The sequence below is a fragment of the Trichosurus vulpecula genome, chromosome 6 (assembly GCF_011100635.1).
Source record: "Trichosurus vulpecula isolate mTriVul1 chromosome 6, mTriVul1.pri, whole genome shotgun sequence".
NCBI classification, from domain to species: Eukaryota; Metazoa; Chordata; class Mammalia; order Diprotodontia; family Phalangeridae; genus Trichosurus; species Trichosurus vulpecula.
The window spans coordinates 263,208,225-263,226,199 of NC_050578.1; the positions used below are offsets into that span (position 1 = coordinate 263,208,225).

The following is a 17,975-nucleotide window of genomic DNA, read 5'->3' on the forward strand; positions in this document are numbered from 1 at the left end:
GCCTCATTCCTTTTTAATGATTATTATAAAACTGTAATAAAATAATTCTAACATGAAATTAGTGGAATCTTTTAATTTTCCCCCTAAAAACTGCTTCAAAAGATTATCAATGTTAAATGTACTGGAAAGTGCTTTCTTCAGATTTCTTTTTAAGCTCCTCTCTCTGTTCCTTTTCTTATCTCTTTCTCTTTCTTCCTCTTTCCCTCTCACTCTTTCCCTTCCTTGCTTCCTCTCTCCCTTTCTTTCTTACTTCCTTTTCCTCTTTCCTTTTTTCCACTCTTTTTTTGGGGGGAGATGCAAATATAGAGTAAAAGTGTAGCTTCCATCAAGTCCTATCTGAGGTTCTTACTGGTCTGAGAAGAAATAGGAAACAGATCACAAAGAATGGAAGGTGGATACTGATTATATATTTCCAAAGAATGCTGTACAGAAGGAAACACATATCACCTAGCTTTAGATTTTCTAGGGCCAATCTAGAGACAGGCTGGAAACTGAAGATAAATGTTATCATAATATTTCAGTCATGTATGAATTAGATTGGTAGTAACACTAAAACAAATTTGTGAAAAAAAACTTGGGCTCTTTATCTACTTTGATCAGATACTATACAACAGAAGAAACTCTGCCTTTGTTTCTCTGTTAAATACAGAGTCTTTCTTCATTTTTTTTAAATGGGATACATTTTCCATCATTCTGACCAAGACAAGAATTATTTAAATGCTTTTGCACTTTGCATACATCTCTTTTTTATGTCTTCCTTTTTCTCTCTCATCATAACTAAAGATTATTTTAATTAATGTGAACTTTAACACAATGCCTATTTCTATTCCTAAAAATTTAGATTCCCCCCCAATGCATCCTTTTCATTGATATTTTAACTGATTATGATGCAGTTTTGAAATGTATGCATTCCACAGTAACAGGGACTTTTTTTCTTCTTTCCTTCCTTCCTCCCTTTCTTCCTTCCTTTCTTCCTTCCTTCATTTCTTCCTTCCAAGGGGTCTTTGGGTTTATCAAACAATGGATTTTATAGTCATTGACTACTGTGTCTTGTGTACCTAACCTATACCATTGATCTACCACTCAATTCATTAGCCAATATCAAGTACTTTTGATTATTGCTGCTTTATAATACAATTAAAGTTCTGCTATGGCTAGGCCACCTTTCCTAGCATTTCTTTTCATTAATTCCATTGATATTCTGGACATTTTGTTCTTGCAGATAAATATTTTTATTATTTTTTCTCACTCTATGAAATAGTTTTTGATAGTTTGGTATGGAATTGACTAAGTAAATTAGTGTAAGTAGAATTGTAATTTTTATTATATTAACTTGGCCTACTCATGAGCAACTGATGTTTTTCCCATTATTTATATCTGACTTTATTTGTGTGAAAAGTGTTTTGTAATTGTGTTCATATAGTTCTTGGGTTTGTTTTGGCAGGAACCATTTTATAATATCTACAGTAACTTTAAACAAATTTCACTTTCTATCTCTTGCTTTTGGCCTTTGTTAATAATATATAGAAATGCTGATGATTTATCTGGGTTTGTTTTATATCCTGCAACTTTGCTAAAGTTTTTTAGTATTCCAAGAAGTTTTGTTTTTTAACTTGGTTCTCTAGGATTTTCTGAGTACATCATGATATCATAACTTAGTTTCTTCTTTGCCTATTCTAATTCCTTCAATTTTTTTTTCTTCCTTTATTGCTAAAGCTAATGTTTCTAGTACCATATGGATTAACAGTAGTGATAATGGACATCCTTCAAATGAGGATATCTTTAATCAAAGATTTTGCCCTCATCTGTAGCAGCTCATAGTGCAGTACATAAATTGCCATGATTTGCCTTTGACCTTTATATGATGCACAAGTCAATCTCTAGTCTCTTGTAGAAGAATGTGACTATAAAAGAATTACTCAATTCAATGAACTCAAATACGCATGCATATATGTATGTATATATGTGTGTGTATACATACATAGACACATACACACACAAACACACATATATATGTATATATATAAGTATATGTATATATATAAAATCATTTTGTTTTCTCTTTCCCACCCATCCACAAAAGGAAAAAGAAAGGGAAAGAAGAAAAAGAGAAAAAACCCTTTAATAAAAATGTACAGGAAAAATAAATTCTCATAGTTGCCATGTCATTTATGCATGTGTATTCGTGGGAAGTTTAATGTAAAAAAAGATATAAAATATAACAAAAAATGCCCTTGAGATTTTGGCATCTGATCCCATCACTTCTTGGCAAATAAAGACAAATGGAAGCAGTGTCAGATTTTATGTTCTCGGGCTCAAAGATCACTACAGATGGCAACTGGATAATGAAAATTAAAAGATACTCACTCCTTGGAAGGAAAGCTATGATAACTCTGGGTGACATACTAAAAAATGAAAACATTCTCTTTGTGACAAAGGTCCTTATAGTCAAATCTATGTTTTTTCCTTGTTTTGTTTTGTTTTTCTTAGGTACATCTGTGAGAGTTGAACTATATGAAAGCTGAGCTGAGAATTACTAAGTTCTGAAATTTGTCTATGAGGCTCCCACCCTTTTTTTAAAAAATTCCTGTACAGATCTAATTTATAATTTTGTGGAATATCGTGTCTAGTTGTTATTGCTTCTGTTTTTAGAATTTTTTAAAAAAGATAATACTTATATCTTGGCAAGAACTCTTCTTCAGATGATTATAAAAATGTTTTACTTCTTAATTTTTCCAATTATTTGATTTTGTTTTAAAATTTCTCTTTTTCATGGATTATTTATTTTTAATTGGTCCATTCTACATTGCAGAGTATTTAGTTCTTAGATAAGATGTGTACCTTTTGTCTAAGACTTAAGCTTTTATTATAATTCTTTCCTAGCTAATGCATCCTGTATCTCATTTTGTTACTTCTAGATACCCTTGTGATAATTGTTTGGGAGATTTTTTTTTTCTGAGTCTCTACTTGGACGTATTATGACACAGCTCTTTCCCTTTGATTTTACCCTCTGAATAAGTATCAGTCCAAAATATTTCATCATAGAATTTGTTTATTTCCCTGGTTTGTTCATCTAAGCAGCCTCATTGTCAGGGTTGTAGGGGTATGCTTCAGTCCAGCTCCACTCCCTAACCCCTGGATGGTTTGTAAAGTCTTTCACTTCTCCTAATGATGTTTGCCAGGAGTAGACCCTTTCTTTTAGGCATTCCATGGCTGCTGCATCTGTGGTCTGTAGCTAGAGCCTCCCTCTTTCCTGTAGAAAAGCTGGCCATATACATAACTTTCTGCTTAGAACCTTCTGATACCACACTTCCAGCTGAATTGCTGTTCTGTTGCTAGGCAGCTTAATCTTGACTTTATCTGGGATCTTTCTCTTGCCACTGGGTTTATTTCAACCACATTCAATTGGTCATTGCTGGACTCTGAGGCTTTCCTGAACTCTAGAAAGCAACTCTCCAAATGTTCTGGAGCATCTTTGCATCATGTTTTTTGAAGCAGTAGTTACCTCCCAAGTCTCTACTTCAGTGTTTCTGCAATACTGCAACTTTCCTTTTGTGCATCTCAAGTCTTGGTGGAGAAATATGCATGTGATTTTCCTTTCTTTTTCCCCTCATGGGTGCATTTAACACTTCATTTCATTTTTTACGAGGGGCCTGAGCTCCTATAAATCCTAAAATATTGTCATCTTCCCACAATACCCTTTCCTCCTTTTTCAGTTTGATGCCCTTTTGTTTTGTTTTGAAAAAAAATATTAGCCATAACAATTTTAAACATTGTATAGATATGTAGAAAAGATTCTGAGTCAGGAGTTATCTATATCTGCATAGCTATATATATATCCTAACTCAGAATCTTTTCATTACTAGATTTTATCCATGATCATATCTTGTTCAGCTGTTCAATCTCTAAATAATCACCACTGTAATGCAGATTTTCTCATTGTCAAAAGAAATAATTAAAAACAAGTGTCCTTCTAAAAAATAAATTTCATGTCTAGCAATTTACAATATTTATCAATGATTAATTCTCTGAGTATCATGTATTGTAATATTATTCAACAGAAATTTTGGGATTCTTTTTAAAAATGTTTTAATAAGCACTACTAAGAAAAACAGCAGGCCTCTTTATTAATATTTGCCATTTGCATTTTGCTGAGTTCAATTTATATTTTTTGTAATTTGAGAATAGTTGTTAGTTTTATTTTTTTTTATTTTAATATGCCATTTTACATAGAATACATCTTGAATTTTAAATGACATTTTAGAATACTGTAAAGGAGTATAAAGGTTAGATTTAAAAAAAATAAAGACCCAGCAGTATATTTCTGTCATCTATGGGACTTAGTGGAAAAATTTGAAGACTAATATATAAATTGACTTCAGCATGATTGGAGTGTTGTTTTGTTGCTGTTTGTTGTTATGGATAGTAGTGGTGTTTAATGACAAAACCTAACAAAAATAATCCTAAGATATAATATATGAATGTCCAAAGGAGTTAAAATTTACATCATTTTAGGGCATTGGTTTTGAACAAAAGCCTGAAAACTTATTTTTTTTTTTTAGAAATAATCTTATTAAGTCAGTTCTGAAGAGGGGAGAGTTAGAAAGAGTTGCACCTTGTTCTCAAGTCTCTGTGGGTCAACCAAAAACATGATCTGGGTGGACCCAAAATAAGACTTTGTTGGAATCAAGCATTCCTTGCAGCAACTCTCATCTCCCTTAAAGAATTTCTGTGGTCTGTATGATACACATTTCACCTTCTAGGTAAAACATTACATAGACACATGAAGCTAGGTTTGGGCACTATTAATGAATACCAAAGTGTCCCCCTCCCCAAAAGGGCTGAAGTATTGTGATTATTTAGAAAAATAAATAATGATGTCTAAGACATTTACCCTCAACATTAAGAATACATCAAAACAGACTAACCTTACCACAGATACAACTGTCACTCTTCATGGTCCTCACCGAAGTGGAAAGAGCTAAAGCATGAGGATAGTGGATGTCTGAATAGCTTATTTTTTCTTGTTTCACTACACTTTACAAAGATGTTTGTAAACATGTCTTGCATGTTTCTGGTTTCTGACCTTTGATGGGAATTTGACCCCCCCACATAGCCTTCCCTGAATTAATTCAAGTAGGTATAAGCCCAAGAAATTCCAGCTACTTTTTCTTCCCCCATCATTTGGAAGAACAGCCTTTTCATACCAAATATCTAGCTGCCAGAATGCAAACCTTGTATTAGTATACTTCAGTGTTATAAACTTATATATTCAGTTCAGATGACATGTGGAAAGTTTCACAAAGTAACATTGAATTCTTTGTCAAGTCACAAAATAAACAGAGTGAACAGAAAGACATTCATGTTGACATGAACATTTTTTTTTCATTGTGGGCTGCATATAAATTTTTTCCATGAATATATTTTTGGACTAAAAGTATGACTGAAGTTTTATTTTGATAGTACAGTTAAGAGGAGGAAAAGTGTTAAGTTCTAAGGGAAATGTAAATTTCAGGCAAAACAGGATCCTTGCCTTTAAGATACTAAAAATAAAGGTTAGAATAATCAACTTTTTAAAAAATTGACAAATTGGTATAAATAAAGACATCAATTAATAGGAATGAAAGACCTACTTTGGACAAGTGAATATTTAGATCTGGTAGATAAAAAGACAAAAATCAAACATTTTCTTCCCTCAAGGAGCTTACATTCTATTCAGGAGACACAATGTACATTATAAGAAAAAAAGAATTTGAGTAGAGTAAGATAACTCACTAACAATATGGAGTATTTATGGTATGGACATTAGTACAGAAGTGCTGTCTGAGTCAAGAATCAAAGGGAAATATAGATCCTAAGGTAAAGAGTTGAGAAGAAACAACTTTCCTGGTATGGTGGCATCTTAGAAAGAGAAGAAAAGTTGTTTGAGAAAAGTCCTGGGTCTGGGAATTTCCTGTAAGAAGTACAGGAAATTCTCTTTTACCTTTAAGTAATATATCCTGAAACTTCAGCTTTACATTGCACATAAATATTACTGGAGCTGATTCTGAAATATTGACATAATTGCACTAGTTCATCAAATCAGTACCGGCTTATGACAGTTCATTTGGAATTTCACTCAATACTCACTAAATTTGTTCCTTAGTGGTGCATAAGTATAGTAAATTTCAGGCTGAAAACAGGAAATTTTTTCTTAAGAATTGATATTATTACTTAGAAGTGGTAAAGATTTCAGTTATGGATAAGATTTCTATAGAAACTGAAACTGTAAGATAAAAACAAAAGCAGCCTTTATTTTCTCTATTACTATATTAATTTAGATAAAATTTTCTTCAATGCAGCAATGACATCCTTATTCCTTAGACCATATATCAAAGGGTTAAACATTGGGGTTACAATGGTATAGAAAAGTGAGAGCACTTTGTCTATTCCTGGGGAGTGCATGGACTTAGGTCTTAAATATGTTATGATAGCCGACCCAAAAAATAAAGCCACAACAATGAGATGGGATGAACATGTGGAAAAGGCTTTTGTTCTCCCCATGCCCACTGGTAGATTCAGAATGGTGGCAATGATATTGACATAAGACCAAATTATCAAGACAAAAGGTACTGTAACAAACAGCAGAGCCCCAGCATAGACAAATAATTCATTTACAGAGGTGTCCCCACAAGCCAACTTCAGTAATGGAAGAACATCACAGAAAATGTTATTCAGTTTGTTAGAACCACAAAAAGGCAGAGAGAAAATCTGGCATGTCTGCCCTATCTGCACTGGGATCCCACATATCCAGGACCCAACCACCACCTGGATACACACTTTTTGGTTCATTATGACAGGATAGTAAAGAGGCTTACAAATGGCTACATAGCGGTCATATGCCATCACAGCCAAGAGGAAGCATTCAGTGGCTCCCAGAATAAGCAAAAAACAAAGTTGTACAGCACAAGCTATCAAAGAAATATTTCTGTTCTGAGTCCAAAAGTTCATTAACATTCTGGGAAGAATAACTGATGTGTAACAGATTTCCAAAAAGGAAAAATTTCCTAGGAAAAAATACATGGGTGTATGGAGAGCTGGATCAGTCTTGATTATTGTAATGATGAGGCCATTTCCCATAAGAATACTCATGTATACGACTGTGAAAATCCCAAACAGGAGGTCTTGGAGGTTGGGTAGGTCATAAAATCCCTGGATAACAAATTCTTCCACAATAGTGAGATTTTGTTCTCCCATTTTCTGTTGTTTTTTTTTTGAAAAAGTGAAATCAGATAGGATGAGTTACTTCACTCCTTTAGAACTTAAAGCAAACCTCTAAAAGAAATGTTTTGAATCAGATATATCAGATCACTTTGATTTATAATATCCGTTCTAGATTCTAATATATTTTCAATTCAACAATTCAATAAACATTTATTAGATTACCATATTGTGTATCTCAATAAACTACTATAAAGTTTCGAAGAACAATGTATTGGAATTCCATTATTGTTCTTTTTGTTTATATCTTCTAATAACCTATTGCAGCTCCTAAGTTTTTTTTTCTTCTTAAATCAATAGTTTAGAATATTTCAAATAAAAATATAGCTAGGAATTGGCCTCTAGTAAAAACTGAGAAATAATACTATATAGAAAAAACAATACTCAAGATATCATAATTTAATACACTGTTCTATATTTCAAGGTCATACAAAACCTTTTTTTTTTTTTTGAGGACTGGAAGGGTCCTACAATGTCTTATCTACTAACTCACACCTGAGGCTAAGACACCATAAGTGAATCCAATGCTTCTAATATCAGATAACATTCTCATTTCATTATGCCATTCTTTTCACTGTTATTGAAACTCCCAAGAAAAGGGGAGTTACTGATTCCCTATGAGATAGGAAAAAGGTAAATGAATTTATTTCAGCTAGCCACAGTTCACTTCTACCATACATGTAGCTATTTTCATCTCTTAACATTCTTTTTTTTCACCTTGGTCAACATAGCCAAGTCTCCTCTCCATTAATCAGAAAACTAGTCAATTTTCAATAAGACAAAGTTCAGATGTTTACTTTTCTTAAACATACTCTTTAATTGTCCAAATCCCCAATAATCCCTAGTTTATATGAATTTCTATATCATTGATTGTACCATCTACTTAACATTTCTGTCTAAATTATAACCATCCTTTTATTATAATATAGATATCTGATAGAAAAGATCTTTCATATCTCTTTGTCTGCTTTGAAAATAATCACTCAACATTTTCTTCATTGTTACTCCATAGAACTAGTAGTCTTAGTGGTATGACCTTAGGGTTCTAGAAGAAACCACCTACTACCAAAAATCTCCCTGACAGTCTATTTCCTCTGAATCCACCATTAGATATCTTTTTTTGGGGGGGGGCATGGGGTTAGGATTTATCTCCTTTTGATTTTCCTTGTCACAGACAAGGAAGAACAAGTCCAAATGAATTATCCTTGAATAAACTGTAAAGGAAAATAACAGAAAGAAAATGTCACAGGTAGTGCAGGTGGGGGCTGGATTAAGGTCCATGGAGGGAGGCTACATTGTGTGACATGACCACTGTGAATGAAAGTGAGAGGAAACAATAAACATAGTACCAACATTAATAATTCATAAAAAAATTGGTCTTCTCCCCAATGTAATTTCTTGATAGTTTATCTTATCCATTTATGGATGTCACAACAGCTAGTATCTATTCTTGATTTTGAAATGATTTTCCTGCTTTATTTACTATTTCATATTTTATTTCCCTGATATCAAATTATCTGAACTTCTGTAGTGGGAGAAGTTTTGAATATTGTGTGCAAGGAACACTTCATTGGAAATCAAGGGATATAATCAAAAATTGTTGCTGTGAGAAGCAGAATATGTGAAATTTTCACTTCACTATATCTTAGTTTCTTTATCCAAAAAAAGGCCAAAAACAAAATTTGGACTGACTACTCAAATGAGACACTGAAAAACACTTTGAAAATATAAATTAAAAAATATCCCAAACATGCATGTTTTAATCCCTAAGTAAATCTTATAAATCATTTCTTAATTCTGAGGCATCATTTTCTCTTTCATAAAATGATACATTTCCACTAGGTGATCTATGAAGTCATTTCAGAAGTTGTCATTCTATGGCACATTTCCTAAGGTCCTTTCTAGCTCTGATATCTTATTGTCCAAGATTCCAACATTCTCTAAATATCTAAGAAATACTTGTTGAATTAAGGAAGAAAATACTCTTTAATGCAATTTAGAAAGTAGTCAAAAGAATGGGGGCACTGGTACTACCCTCCTTTTTCTTTCCTCATAAAACACACACACACGCACACACACACAAACACATACACCATTATTTAATGCTTTGTGATCCTTTGCCAAATTTGAGTTGATAATTATCATGATATTCAAATTCCTTATGACATATAGATTTAAGAGAAACTTTTTCAACAACAAAAATATGAAATACTGAGATTAACCCACAATAACTTTACACATTTTTAAAAAATATATATTCATTCCATTTCACATTTTAAGTGCCTGCCCTTTTACCTCTTTCACTATTATTTGCACCTTTTTTTCTATCACATGTAATTATTATGAATTCTTAAAATAATTTTAGCACAAGAGTCCATTATATCACAAGGATTTTCAGCTTTTGCAAGTGTTCTCCTGGACATGACCCTGTAGGATGTACTTATGATTCAAAGCTGAAAACTTCAAATGTTGTTGAGCAAAACTAGAACTTTTAGGAGAAGGAGCTTCCTCATCACAGTATAAAGAAAATAAATGCCATTCTCTTGGATAAATGTTAATTCCTTAATAGGAACATAGGTCTTAAAACTTACCTCAGGGAGCTAAGTTAAAATGACAGCTATAATTTCAGTGAGGAAAAAAAAAAAAAGGAAAATAAATTAAACTTACTTTTCTCAAACAACATTAAATGATATTCATCTGTTTTTCTACAATGAATATTTTTAAACTATGTACATACTCTGCATTACTAATTGACATTTATAGTGTGCTTTAAATTTAGCTTAAGAAAGCATTTGAAATACATAATTTCATTAAAATCAAAAAATAGCCAAGACAGAGGGTTTTGAATTTGCATTGCCCTTTTATAGAAGAAGAAACAAGAGTTTCAAGCACCTTACTTGATTGTTCATGATTACATCGCTTATATCAAATGGGGAATTGAAAGTGAGATTTCTCCTTATTCTTATTTCACATCATCCCACTATATTTTGCTGACTCTCAATTAAGGATTAAAAATTTCAGTGTCCTACCTCACACCATGCCAGATAGGCCACTATTCCTTTTAAAATTTATTCTGTGTTTTCAAAGGAATTATAGATAATTAAATAAGTAGAATTCCTGCTCTCCTCTACTCTTTTGAGATGGCTCGTCTCCCAGGCCACTTTTCAATTTTTAATTAAAAGCAAAGTCTTCTGATTGCAAATCCAGGGCTCTAAATATTGTTAATGAGGATATGTATTGTAACAAAAAGAGTCTTAAATTTTGAGTACGGATGCATCATCATGATCCTGGACACTGTTTCTGCCTAGTTACTTCACATTTGGCAAATTACTGAATCTACAGAAGTCTCAGTTTCCTCATATGCAAAATGAGAACAGTTCTTGCTGAATTTGTGCCACAGGTTTTTGGTACAATATGTACTTTTATGAATAGAAAAGTATATCAGTGTTAGTTCAAATTCATCAAAATACTGATATTCAATATTTAACATCAATTTTTTGGAATGAAAAACTCAATTCTCTTGGACTAATCTTTTTTTCTCCTTTTTTCTGCTCTCTGTATAATCTCCCTTTTGAAAAGAATCTGGATGCAATATTACAAGAAATCATTAAGAAAAAAATGCCCCAATATTCTAGAACAAGAAAGCAAAGGAGAAATAGAAAGAATCCACTGCTTATTGAAGAGGTTATTGGCAAAAATGATGATTGTAGGGAACCATAGGTTTCTAGGGGTGCTCGAGACCCCAAAATACCTACACGCCGGGTCCTGCCTAAAGAATTCAACTCAAACCTTCTCAGCCAAGGGAAAAGACAAAGTTTATTAGAGATTCACCATAGTGGGCTGTCTTAAGAAATCCCCCCACGTTGTGACTCCTGTTTCCACAAGCGGGACAGATTCAACCTACTGAATTAGATTGAATCTGAGCACCTCCATGGAGGCAAGATGGAGATTATATACACAAAGACTGTAGGAGGGATTGAGGGTGGTCTGGGGTGACTAGAGGAGGGGTTTAGGGAGGGTCTTGGGGAGGAGTCTAAGGAGGACCAGGTGAGGTCAGAGTCCAGGAACCTAGAGAATGGAATTAATGATGGGAAGTAGGGGAAGGCATGGATACTGATATATCAAGGGTGGGGAAGTAGCTGGACAATAAAAGGCAAGGCTAGGTAGAGATTTGGGCCTAATGATAATGTGAGGCTTGTGGCCTTAGAGGAAGGCCAGATCCAGTTGGAAGATTCAAGGACAGTTCAAGGGGGGCTCCCAGAGACTGTATTCCAGATTCAAGGGGGTTCCCAGAGACTGTGCCCTCATCACTCATCACCTCAAAGTGATTTTAGGAAGAAAATTAGCAGGAATGTTATAGCTATTTCAAAATTCCCAATTTAAAGAGAAAATATTGCAAGCACAAAAGAAATTCAGGAAACCAGCCAGGATTTCACAAGACCTAGCAGCTTCTACACCAAAAGTCTACACGTCTTAGAACATTATATTTGAAAGAGCAAAAGAGCTAGCGTTGTGTACAAGAATAACTTACCAAGCAAAGTTGAGTACCATATTCAATAAAAAAAAATTACATTTGACAAATTGAAAGACTTCCAGGTATTTTTAACAAAAAGACCAGAATTCAATGGAAAATTTGATTTAAAAGGTAGGATGTGGTTTGGGATTGCTGGGAATCCCAAAATATAAGAGTACCAGGTGAGTTTGACTGGAAAGAATTCAAGTGTTCAAACCTTCATTTAGTCTAGGTAGGAAGGCTTATTGCAATGTCAATAGGAGCCTTTGAGATTCCTAGCAAATCAGTAAATTTAAAGAGGTCTGGGAAAGCATCTTGATGGGATTAAGGAATGGCAAATAGGCTTGAATGGGCCAGGTGCAAACAATGAAAAGGGTTAAGTGGTTGGAGAACCAGAGTGAGTATCTAGGTAGGCTGGGCTGGGCCAGATGCCTAGGGCAAATGCCAGTAATCTGGGTTTTGTGGGAAAATTGGGGGACTGGGATACTTTCAAAGACATGGTCTTTTCTTTAGGGGTCCAGGTCCCATCACTCTATCATATCCAGAAGAAATGTGAGGAAAACATTAAAACTAATTATAAGGCACTTATTAAAATCAAACTGTTTAATATAGGCATGTATGTATGAAAATGCTATCAGTATTCTTAAAACTGTCATTACTAAGGTAGTTTGAAAGAAAGGTTAGGGCTGAGTTGTATATGATAGAGTGATTCTAAAAAATAACAGAATTGGGCAAGAAAATATAAAAAGGAGCAATTATCTCATGAAAACAGGGAGTGAAAGGAAGAACTAGTAGAAAGTCAGTAGTTGGGGTGGAGGGCTATTAATATTGGAACCTTACTTTCATCTGGGCTGTAGAAAAAAACTGCATTTACATCTGAAGAGGTTAGAAGTCATTTTGACTTCTAGAGAGGTGAGAAAATGGGAGGTAGAGTGGGGGACAGATTTTTAGAAGGGTGGGTCAGATAAAATAAGAGGGCAAAGGGAGAGATAAAGTAACTGGGAGAGCATTAAAAGAGAGGCTGAGAAGGAAAATAGTGAGTAAAAATAACTGCCTGGAGGTCAGTGTCTTGCTCACTGTGGGTGTATGACTTAGATATCGTTAGAAATATGCTTGACACTGAAATTCAGGTATCAAGGGAAATTTATTATTATTGAGGAATCCAAAGGAATTGGTAAACTTTCCTGGGCAGGAACGGACTCCACCCTTCTTTAGGAAGACAGATTGGGTATATAGGAGTGAGACCAATTTTGTTCTGCTAGACTGAAGAAGTTTGATGTGCCATCAGCTCAGTACCTCCCTTCAGAGAACGTATTGGTCCCCTAAATTCTGGGTTACAATCTTCCCTACACGACCCCCACATGCAACTCCTTGGTATGTTCCCACTCCAACATACATCCCATGTTAAAAATAGTGGAAAACTCCTCCCTGTGGGGGTGTAAGGTAATATTCAATTGGCCAATTAAGCATGTGTGGTAGCCATTTGACCCAGTTTTCTCTTCAACCCTGACCATCTTCTGGCTGGTTTAGACCACTTTTCCTAACATCCTGAATAACATCCTGAATATGTGGTTTCTGCAAAACTGCAAACATTATTCTGATTGACTGGGAGCCCTCATCCTGGTTAATTTTTATTCCCTTCTTTGTTCAAGCTAACACTTCATTAATTATTCTGTGGAACTTAATTAACTCTTCTGTGGAAACCTAACTTTCCTAACTTTTACCCATCTCTCACAATATAGATAGAAATTTTACAAGGGGGTTGGAGGAGCATCAAGCATATTCCTTGTTAGGCTTATGATTGGAAAACAATTTGTGTATAAACAAGAGATGAAGGGCAGAGTTGGATGTAGAATAGATACTTTTGATTATATGAAATTAGAAAGTTTTTGGAAAACAGAACAGATATGGTTGGAAGTGGAGGGAGGGCAGAAAATTGGTAAGGAATTTTTGTGGATGGTTTATCAGGTAGAGGTCAAGTGTCTAAAATGTATGAATAAGTTTGTCATGTCTATGAGAGTGTGGGTTAATGGATGGTCAGGGGCTGTAGGTGGGCAGTTTTCTAATGGAGAAATTGAGATCATCTGTAATCATGTCAGGAAATGCTCTGGATCATTTTGATTGAAGGGGTGCAGATTGAAGCAGTTTTGGGATGTCACGTTTTACCTGCTGAATTGGCTAGAATGATAGAAGGGGAAAGTGACAAATATCAGAGGACATGTGGAAAAATTGGTATACTAATTCATTGTCAGTGGATTGTGAAATGATCCAACTATTTTGGAGAACAGTCTGGAAGTATGCCCAGAGTTATTAAACTATCTGTGCTCTTTGATTCAGTAATAACACTTCTTCATCTATTTCTGAAGGGAATTAGAAAAAGGAGAAAAGCACCTATATGTCCCAGAATATTTATAGCAGCTCTCTTTGTGGTGGAAAACAACCAGAAGTTTCAGGGATGCCCATAGATTGGAGAGAGACTGAATGGGTTATGATGTATGATTGTGGTGTGTTTTACTGTGGGAGATGAGCTCAGTGATTTTGGAGAAATGGAAGGATATCACAAAATAATGAAGAGTGTAATGAGCAGTACCAACAGAATATTGTATATAGTAACAGTAATATTGTTTTTAAGAATAATTTTGAGTGAATAAATTATTTTGACTAATATAAATGACCACATTAATGATAAAGGACATATGAAGAAAGATGGCAATCATCTTTCTTATTATACTATGTCATGGAAATGCTTGTTTTAGTCCATAAATTAAAAATAAAATAAAGAACATCTAGCATCATTCTTGCCCTAAATAAAGAAGTGTCATCAATTCTTTAGAATGAAAACTCCAATTACATTCATCACAGTCTTATATTTATTAGATCAATGTCAGAGAAATGGATTAATCATCATATGACATGGAGTTGCATTTCATTCCACCCTCCTAATCCCTCAGGCTCACAACCCAGAATTTATGGTCTACTCCTCACTATCTTTCATCCCTCTATCCGAGGCATTGCTAAGTCCTGTTGATTTCACCCCCACAATTTCTCATGAATATGTTCTTTTCTCTCTTCTAACAGTGGAACCACTCTAATTCAGGCCCAAATAATATCATCCTCATGCTGTTGCAATAACTTTCTTGTGAGTTAGCCTGCTTTTAGTCTTTTTCCCACCCCAATCCATTCTCCATTCAAGACTGAAATGATATTTTGAAGTAAAGGAAATGTTGTACCGGAAGCAAGCGAGACACACCACAGATCATAAGTTTTAAGTGGAGAATTTATTAGCCGGCGGCCATTGGGGTACGGCACCACAAATCAATGGCAATGTGTTGAAGCAAAAGGGTAGTTTATATAAGATATGTGGGTACAGAGTGGGGGGGAACAGGAACAAAGGTCCTGGCTGATCAAAAGATTCAGTCAGGTTATCGTACTAGTGGGATAATCTCATTTACATTCCTTGGTGGAGTCACAGAGCCCCAGGGATATCTGCTAGACAGGGTCTGCCAGGTTATCCTTCAGTGGGATGGTCCTATCTATTGAGATTCCTTGGTGGAGTCATGGAGTCCCAGGGGGTTTGCTAAATGCCAAAGATATCTGAGTCCATTCTTTCTGGGGGTGCTTGTCAGTAGCTAGGGGTTTCTCAGGGGTTCCTAATTTTCCTTGTATTACAGTCAGACCATGTCATTCCCATGCTTATTCAACTTCAATGGTTCTCTATCATCTTCACAATGTACAATGTTCTCTTTAGTTTTCAAAGCCCTTCTTATTTAGTTTCTTCTTATTTTCTTGTCTTCTTACACCTCATTTCCTATCATGTACCAGTTATATTGGTCTCCTGGCTGTTCTACCAATAAGATACTCCAACTCTCAACTCCAAGCTTTCTCTCTGGTTGTCCCCTTGCCTAAATATGATATATGTCCTTCCTCTAGACTGCCTTCCCTTTCTTCCTTAAATCCCAACTAAAATCTCATATTTACAAGAGGACTTTCCAAACTCCACATATGTGTACATGTACACACATATACTTATACACATAAACCCACACGTGTATTATGTATGTATATCCCTGCTTTGATTTATATATTCATATACATGTATGTTTATTAAATTATATGGTATATGTATGTGTATGTGTGTATATATTTTTATGCATGTGTATGTATATACTTCTCTCTCTCATCTGTTTGCATGTTGTCTTATTAATTAGATTGTAAAATCCATGAAGATAGGGACTGTCTTTTGCTTCTTTTTTTGTATCTGCAGTGCTTTGCACAGTGCCTGTCATACAATAGCTTAATAAATATTTATTGATTGATTAATGGCAAAGAATGGAATAGAAAATGTCATGATGGATATTAATAGCTTTTTTAAAAAATAGTTATAATCATGAGAAGATGGATAAATGTCAATAAGGATAAAAGGATCTTTAGTGTAAATGGATAGAATGGACCTCAAAAGAAAAAAAAAAGCATTTCAGTCCATGATAAAGAAATCCGGAAGATATGACTCTGGAAAACTAATAATCTACCCATTGCTGCAACATTCCAATAAGATATATGAATTATATATATACATATATCATTTATATTTTTTCAGTCATTTTGCAATCATATCTGAGGCTTAGTGACCCATTTTGGAAGTTTCTCAGCAAAGATACTGAAGTGATTTGCCATTTCCTTTTCCAACTCATTTCATACATGAGGAATTTGAGGCAAACAGGTTGAAGTTGCTTGCCCAGGGTTACACAGAGAGTGAGTGTCTGAGGCCAGATTTGGACTCAGGAAGATGAATCTTCCTGACTCCAGGCTCTGCACTCTATCCACTCTGCCACCTAGCTGCCCATATATGTATGCATATGTATGAACATGTATGTGTGAATATGTGTGTATTTGTGAATGTGAACTGTATGGAAAACCTCTCAACCACAGTTATTATACTTATAAAATTGGGATATGGTATCATAATTGAACCACTCTCAGTGGGTTAATGGGAGGAACAAATATGTTGTTATATATAAAGATTTTTAGTAAAAAACCTTAATTTACTCTATATATCTAGTTATTATAATTCTTTTGTAATATAGGAAATCTTTCTCTAACCCATTTAAGCTAATAAATGAGAAATTTTATGTTGATGCCAAAGGACGTAGGCATTTTACTTAGTGCAAAGATACAAATTGATTTCCAGAATGCCTTTAATAATATACACCTCTAGCAACATTGTTTTAAAGCACCCACCTTTCTAAAAACTATCAAGCATTGAGAAATCTCATTCTGCATCATTTTTGCTTTTTTCTTAGTCCCAATGAAACTATGTATATGAATAAAGATTTGATCTGCTATTTTACTGATAATATGATGTCTTATATAAGGAACATCTCTCTACTAATGGAGGTTCACAAATAAAAATTTGAAAGTTATCTTTGTTACTGATAGGTTAACTTGTTTGCCTAGTATCAAAAAACATTTCACAATGAGCATTATGATGAAAATAGGTCTTCTTCACTCCAACACCTTATCTATCTCCTCTAGAACTTTAAAGTTTTCAAACTGTTTTGCACATTAAGCTATTTTATCCTCACAATACCCTATGAAGTATATGCTATTAGAATCCTCATTTTACAGATAAGAATCAGAGGCTGAATGAGGTTAAGTGATTTGCCCAGTTTTACACACTAGTATATGCTTGAGACAGGAATTGAATCCAAATTTTCCTCATTCTAAGCCTAGCATTTTATCCTCTATGATATACAGATGTTGACACACATCCACACATATAAATGTATTTCAAATTTGTACCTATGTTACTCATACTACAAGTAAAATTTTATAGTTGTTATAAGGAATTGTTACATACTTCTTTAATATACTTATAAGATTTTTGAATTGGTCCCATTTTGTTTAGACTGACTCCAGAGCATTTTCTTATTATGCATTATTTTGATAATTGAATTACTTTTCTTATTCACTTCAAGATGGAAGACAGTTCCAAAAATACTTTGGTAATGATGAAGTGTGGATTATTTCTTTTCTTGTCTTATAAGTACCATTGAAAACAGGTTGAGAATCGAAATGTGTGTATTTTTTTAATTTGTGAGTATATGGAATGAATAATAAAGTTTTCAAATACAGACCAGAGAAGTAATTAGGAAGAGAAAAACATATGAATTTTGAGAATGAAGAAAAAGAAGAAATGCAGGAT

General features: G+C 34.1%; 1 protein-coding gene across 1 annotated transcript; it reads right to left on the minus strand.

Annotated features, from left to right (window-relative positions):
• Positions 1-6,306: 6,306 nt before the first annotated feature.
• On the minus strand, positions 6,307-7,242 carry LOC118854037 (olfactory receptor 10AG1-like). Its single transcript, XM_036764341.1, has one exon. The coding sequence runs from the start codon at positions 7,234-7,236 to the stop codon at positions 6,307-6,309; it is 930 nt and encodes a 309-aa protein (XP_036620236.1). The 5' UTR covers positions 7,237-7,242.
• Positions 7,243-17,975: the final 10,733 nt, after the last annotated feature.

Bases quoted from the DNA above. Each gene is read 5' to 3' on its own strand.
- LOC118854037 (XM_036764341.1), bottom strand. From the start codon at position 7,236: ATGGGAGAACAAAATCTCACTATTGTGGAAGAATTTGTTATCCAGGGA.